Below are 7,142 nucleotides of genomic sequence, written 5' to 3' on the forward strand. Positions count from 1 at the left end.
AGCATGGATGTCAGCTAGCCACCCCTGAACCCAGGAAATCGAAAATTGTCCTCTTTCTCTTGATATCGCGATTCATCTTCCTTTCCCCTTTTGTTGGCTGTTTCGGCACCCGTCAGAGCAGAGAAAACCGAAAGCCTTTCATCCTAAGCCTTACAAGTATAAGTGGCCCAATTCTCCAATAGAGTTATTTGGAATCGCCATTCGTGTGGAAAACTATGCAATTGAGTAACTTATGATTTGCTACAACCCAAATATAGTGTACAAGAGAATTTCAATTCTAAAGCTTGATGTCTTTATGATTTTCGATGTTAAAAATTCTAAAGTAAAGCAATCTTCTTCCTCTAGTTAGGATCTTTTATATTAAAAAAACCAAAAATGAATCTTATTAATTGAAAAAATTTTAAATTTCATCACATGATATAATAGGACTACATGACTTTTCTTAACAATCAAAAGATGTAAAAATGTTGTATCATCGAAGAATTGTACGTAAAATATTATCTCCATGGTAGCCACACTGGTTATACGCAATATATGTCAACATAAACCAGAATGACCCAAAGTATATTCACATATCAGCAAATGATCGAAGGTGGCTTGAGCAAGCTGCTGCAACCATAAAGAATTGGTTCAGTGGACTTATTGCAAACACCCCCTCCCTTCAGCTGCACAGTAAGAAAATCTTTTGGATTTTGGGTCCGTGACAGACTTCAAGGGGTAATTGGTTAACTTGTTGCTGAATGAAAATAGAGAAATGAAGAAAATTAGACAGAAAAAAAACTCCTAGAAAAGTGGTTCCATTCTGACGAGGATGGCGCAGATTCGGATTCTGGGGTCACGTCGACGTGAATAGAGAAAGGGCTCTTTACGCTTTCAACATGTACGCAAAAAGAGGTTAAAGCGGCGTGTGAGATTTTGCCACGTGCCTTCGCCAACGCGAAAAGCTTTTAGCTTTGCTGCATTTGATGTCCGGAGACGGCTTTGGTAAACTCTTTTGCCCTCAAATTCACCAAGGAGAGCGGCCTAAAGAGGAGGAAGGAAAAAAAAAAAAAAGAGGGGGGCAAGGAGGGAAAATAAATAGCAGGTACTCTGTAAAATCAAGTGATAAAAGGCATGGAGAACATTTAACTAGTATACAAGGAACTGGCAATCCTCTTCAAGTCTTCATTGCAAATTGATGAGTATACAAAACATCAAGTTGAATGGACAGTCACAGGTTAACCTGATACAATAGCTTTCTGTTGTGATTATTTGGAAGAGAAGGTAGTAGTTCATACTTCATACTCTGTTTGCTACACAAGCTTATTGCAGATAATATTGACGGTAATAAAAAGACAAGCTAGGCATAAGTTACAATCAGTCCTATTGTGAGGTAAGGCAGATTGGTTGAGAACCCTTGATGCTGAGAAATGTAACTTTTCACAATTGACTATAATTTACTGAGATCTATTAACAGAAAACATATCATGGTTGGTGAAACCACATCTGCAAGATTATGAAGAATGGCTCTAGCACTTTACATCAATTCGAGCGACGAACCTCACCACCCTGTCTTGTGCTTCTGCTACTGCTTAAAGGAACAGAACTCTGACTTGAAAGCTGCAAATCTGAAAGGGGAACAGAACCTGTCTGCGAAAAAATCAAACCAACTGAACTACTAGATGTGCTTGCAGAAGAAGGAATTCTGCTCAAATAAGAATCCTTTTTAGACCCTGAAATCAGCTCAGGTCGCAATTCAGAAGAAGAGGAAGAAGGGGCCAATGTAGCCAGCAAAGACCCAACTGGATAGGGAGCGACCGGCATATCAATGAGAGATGATGCTGAAGGACTATATCTCATCGTTCCCATCGGATGATCAAATTTGCATGTGGACCCAAACTTGCAGTGCCCATTCTGCAAGTAGAAAGAACAAGGCTGCACCCCCTGTTTAGAGGAAATAAAAAACACATTAAAACTATTTTAAGAAAGAAAAGTATAAAGTGTTAGCATAGATACATCTCAACATCAGTGAACTGTCAAAGTAATACACTAGCTGTTCAAGAGAGCAATGCTAAAGAAGAACAGACAAGGAAGAAAAAATAAAAGTTGGAAAATATCTAACTCTGAACTGAAAATATTTCCCACAATAAGTAGTCACAGATGATAAATATCCTTTCCTGACCCACACATGAGACATACAGAGAATAGGCATTGTGAAGTCATGAAAAAAGTGTATCTAACCAACCTTTGAAACTATCACCTTTCCCTGCTATAACAGTTAATGAGATAATAGCAAAAACGAAAATTAACAAAGCTTCACTATGGCTATCCAAAAGTCCACAAGATAATTTGAACAGCTGCAATGGACTACAACATGAAGGCAATTTAAGAAGCAAATGATTCTATGCCAAAAACCTCATTCCCTGCATTACAAAGTAGAGTTACTAAAGCATAAGATGGTACATAATTGCTACAGTAAAATTTACAAGATATATAATCACTAAGGTCATGGTCCTTCTCAAATTACGGAGATGCAATAACTACAGGGAGAACTTGCAAACGTTGATTATGTAGAGCATTCTTATAGCTCTATATCCAGGAAAAAAAAAACCACTTGAAATGAAGTCTGTTACGTATATTATCATGCTAGAATTGATTGCAATTCAATAAGAGCCACATTTGTTTGCACCAAAATATAAAACCTTTTCAATTGACTAGATATGACATTTGTTACCTGCAAAAATAAAAGATCAAAGCATTTCTTACTAATAAAAGATAAAACAAGTTGATAAATTACGATCACTCCATTCTAGATTTGCAGAGAATTTGCTATGCACATCTGATCATGCAGTATATCTTGATCATTCCTACCTAACCAAACACACATTACAAGCAACGTAAGGAAGAAAGATACAAACCAGATTAAACACACACAGGAGCATACATGCATGTTACTCAATCAGGTAAAGTTGACAAGAGTAAGAGAGGAGGGCAGATCAAAGCCAGCACTGGATTAAGACGGCTGCAATTAAGGCCCCCAGACGTAAAGTTAAAGATGGCTATTGGATCAGAAGCAAGTGTTCTAAACAAAAACATATTAAAAATAAAAAAATAGGAGGAAACAAAAACCTTCACTATGTGTGATTTAAGACATATTAAACTTTGGAGGAGTTTTTTTTTTTTTTGAAGGGAAACTTTGGAGGAGTTAGTTTGCATTTTGAATAAACCTCTCAATCAAATACAAAACAATATCCTCCTCTCCACTGCAAATTTGCCAAATCTTTCTAATTATTCTCTCTTCTGACCACAAACCTAGAGAAGCCTTGACTAAAGTGCTCTGTCACACAACTTCACTAGATACCAAATTTAATATCATCAATCATTGCACTTACTAACACCAAATGGAAAGTCATAACCAATACATTTTCCTCAAACTATTCAGTTCTGAACCCAATATTCAGTATGGAGCTCTGACCAACCTAAGCCATTAGTAGGCAACAATTTGATTCCCCAGTTCTGAAGCGAGCAAAAAACCTTCAACATTATAGGCTTGGCAGGATCTAAGCTATAAAGCTGTCAAATGTGCATAAAGAAATCTCAAATCCATTAATGATGACCAATACCAAAGCCCTCCCAATCCTACAGTTGAGCAATAAAGTCTTACAAATGAAGCCTACCCAGTCTATATTTTAGAAACAGTTCCTCAAAATGAAAAAGTAAACATTAATTAAGAGGGAAAGAAAGTGCCAAAAAGGCTGTTACTTTATTTCTCTTTTTCCCCTCTAAGGAACAAAATCTTCTAACCACATAGCAGATAAATTAAAAAATAGGAATTTTAGACTTATAGGGCAATTGAAGTCAAATTAAAACATATTAACCTAACCAAAATTACTTTATAATGCACGATTTTGAAACCAAGATCTCTACAAAAGTTATCATAACAGAATGTCATCTTGAACAGAAGAACACAAGATAAAGGATAAAATAAACAGAGACTGAGAATGATCACATACTGGACGTAAAGGAAGTCCCATTGGGCTGAGGACACAATTTGTTCGTGGCACAACCCTGTCTCTAGGATGATGATACCTACAAGATGATCCAAATTTACAGTCACCAGTCCTCAAATAGTATTGGCATTCAGGTTCACCAGGTCTCTCCGGAAATGTTTGCTCCTTCTGGTTACTGCTTGCAGGGCCAGTAGAAGAAGGCACGGAGGAATAAGGTCCTGCAAGTGAAGGTGTTGAAGAAGATAGCTGCGTTAGTCCATAGAGAGAAGTTGCTCCAACAGCAGGTTGTGCACCAGGAGAGAGTACTGGGCTTACAGGCGCCTGCACCAAGACAAGCCAAAAACAGCTTCAGGAATCCCATATACTTTTGGCATTATCTTAATGCAATTATGCTCATCATCCTACCGAGTAGTGACTCCAACCCGGAATAGGAACCACTCCTGGGGAAAACAGTACAGGACCATAAGCCCCTTGAACATATGACCCAGGTAATAGTGGAGGCCTTGCCACTCTCACACTGGTGGATGCCCCCCCATACTGTTCAGGCATAGGGACTGAAGGAGACTGCACCGGCTGATAAAACTGAGGTGCAGACGCTGGCATTGATGTGCCAGCTGGTTGAGGATGATGGAATTTACAAGTAATACCAAATTTGCATTGCCCCGTTTTCAAATAGTAGGAGCATTCTTTCTCACCCTGTTAATAAATGCACACAAAATAGGGGTGTGGATGTTTCAGAAATCATCAACCTAGATAAATACAAATTGAGGAGGAAAAAATAATAAGAAAAGAGATCATCCAAACCGGTCGTAATGGGTATCCATATATATTCAATGGAACATGGCTGAAGGATCCGCCTCCATGTTTTGGATGGTGGAACTTACAGGATGCACCAAATTTACAGGTCCCAGTTTTCAAATAAAACTGCGTATATACACCCAAAAAAAAAAAAGAAGAAGAAAAGGCACAAGTTAAAAAATATGAAAAAAAAAAAAAAGGTCTCTGCAGCATTAATTAGCAATGGAGTTGGCTTGTTGAAAACAATTTTACATGAATTAATAAATAAATTTATCTTTTACCTGACATGCGGGTTCCCCTGGTCGTTCAGGGTACTCCCCTGTAGCTCTTACAGCGGCCTCAACCTAAATGGCATCAAAACCAAATCAATATGAGTAACTGAACTCTCACAAAAGGCATAAAGCTGAGTATAAGAAAAAATTTATCTCTGTTTAAAACCACAGACTAATGAGAGGAGGTAAATATTTACTCTAATATTGTTCTTTTCTATCAAGAACTATCCCTCCATTAATTTGTAACAAGTAGAAATGAACCATAAAAACAATAATTTGAATCATGGAATTCTCATGCCTGTGCAACAAATAAAAGAAAACCTGAGGTTTAGCTTTAAGTTGAGATGGGTCAACAGGAAGCAGAATTCAATAGTATATTATCCTCTTTATTTGCTTCACTGAACCACAGATTAACAAAATATTACGGATAAAACATATTAAACAAAAAAGAAACCGACTTGCCCAGACATCTGACAATTTGGTAAAAAATATTAGCGTGCAAGACAAGGGCCAAGCCAATGACCAGTGTTAGGAAGATGCTGAAGAAATATGACTACATAAACTTAAGTTGCAGGTCATTTAAATCATCTAAATCCAGAACACAGGATGTCAGCATAACTTTCAAATTCCAGTATTCCGTTTCTATTTGGATGGAAAAATGACATTAAACAAGTGGTGTCCATCGCAGCCCCTACAAGTTGTAAGCAATAAATATATAAATGCAATTATCAGGAGAAACTACTGACTGCATTTGATAACTACCACATAAGAGTTTTCTTTCATTGTTGCAGTACAAATATATATATTACAACAAGGAAAGGTTGCTTTGGTTATACACTTAACGACGCATCAAATTGTACCGTGATAAGTTCAATGTTCCTAGTGCATTTTCTACTTTCATTGTTGATCTAGTTACACACCGCTGTCACCAGTAACAGTCAAATTCGACAACATCAATAAATATTCTTCATTCCATTTCATATTAATCAATATCATTTCAACGCAGAACCACACATTGCAAACAAAACCAAATAAACAAAAGAAAAACCCAACTTCATTTAAGAAATGAACGAGAAATTTACCGCAGCGCGGTTGCGAGGGTGATTGTAACGGCACCTATTCCCGTATCCACAGAACCCGGTTCGCATGTAGTAAACACAGTCGGGTACCCCGGGCCGTTCCGGGTAGGATTCGGTGCCCCTCAACGACAATTGCCACATCGATTCTGCATTACACCAAAGAAATACTAATAAAAACCCTAATTCACTCCCCACATTATAAAAACCCTAAAACCACAAATAGAAATAAGCTTTACCAAACAACATCGTTACAATGCGAGTAGAAAACCGGAAAAATATTGAAATGAATGGAAAATACCTTCGAGGCCGGTTTCAGGACCGGCGGGGCTCCACTCGGGCTGGTGACCCGACTGCGACCCATTCCGCCCCGGGTTGCGACCGTACAACTCCATCAAAACGGGGTTCTTCTTCTGGGGGGTTTTCTGTACAGTAGTGCCTTACCGGCTCTACAGAAAAAAAAAATCAAAAAAAAGGGAGAAGAAAAAAATTGGAAGGTTCTACGGAGAATTATGGAATGTTCTAGAATGATCGCAGAGAGCTCGATCGATAGTGGAACTTTGCTAAGAAGAGTAAGAAGGAAGAAGAAGAAGAAGAGAGATAGAGATTCTTTCACTGTAATTGAGCTTTTGTTTTTTCTCTCTCTACTCTCTCTCTCTCTCTCTCTCTCTTTCTCTCTCTAATGCCGTACGACCTGGGTTAGGGGGCCTTTTTTGGCTGTTTGATTTTTCTAGTTCTTTTTTTTTATTTCTTTTTCCTTTTGGTTTTTTCTCTCTAGCTTTTCTATTTTTGTTGTCTTTTTTTATAATTTGAAGGTTTTTTTTCCGTACCCGCCAGATAAAGCGCACCAGGAAATTTGGTAAATTTTCAGCGGAATTGTTTAAAACCCGGTTTGTGGACATAAAACAGGTAACCGACACTGGTTGTAACTGAAATTACCTTAAAACCCTCCGTTTTTGTTCGGGCATCCTTGTACTTTTGAACTGCTTGTGGGTGACACAACCGGG

General features: G+C 38.0%; 1 protein-coding gene across 1 annotated transcript; it reads right to left on the reverse strand.

The window, feature by feature from the left end:
• Window positions 1-1,134: 1,134 nt before the first annotated feature.
• LOC18613492 (Zinc finger C-x8-C-x5-C-x3-H type family protein) lies at window positions 1,135-6,914 on the reverse strand. The gene is made up of 7 exons (XM_007050752.3): window positions 6,437-6,914; window positions 6,142-6,284; window positions 5,069-5,131; window positions 4,794-4,913; window positions 4,395-4,685; window positions 3,993-4,310; window positions 1,135-1,923 (listed from the first exon to the last, which is right to left on the reverse strand). Exons 1-7 carry the CDS (start codon window positions 6,528-6,530, stop codon window positions 1,522-1,524), a joined length of 1,431 nt encoding a protein of 476 aa, XP_007050814.1. The 5' UTR covers window positions 6,531-6,914; the 3' UTR covers window positions 1,135-1,521.
• Window positions 6,915-7,142: the final 228 nt, after the last annotated feature.

The sequence above is a fragment of the Theobroma cacao genome, chromosome 1 (genome assembly GCF_053813885.1).
Source record: "Theobroma cacao isolate CCN51 chromosome 1, ASM5381388v1, whole genome shotgun sequence".
NCBI lineage: Eukaryota > Viridiplantae > Streptophyta > Magnoliopsida > Malvales > Malvaceae > Theobroma > Theobroma cacao.

Coding starts and splice junctions, on each gene's coding strand:
- LOC18613492 (XM_007050752.3), bottom strand. CDS start 6,530: ATGGAGTTGTACGGTCGCAACCCGGGGCGGAATGGGTCGCAGTCGGGT. Junction 4,914..5,068: donor CAGGGGAACCCGCATGTCAG/GTAAAAGATAAA, acceptor GTATATACGCAG/TTTTATTTGAAAACTGGGAC. Junction 4,311..4,394: donor CGGGTTGGAGTCACTACTCG/GTAGGATGATGA, acceptor GTCTTGGTGCAG/GCGCCTGTAAGCCCAGTACT.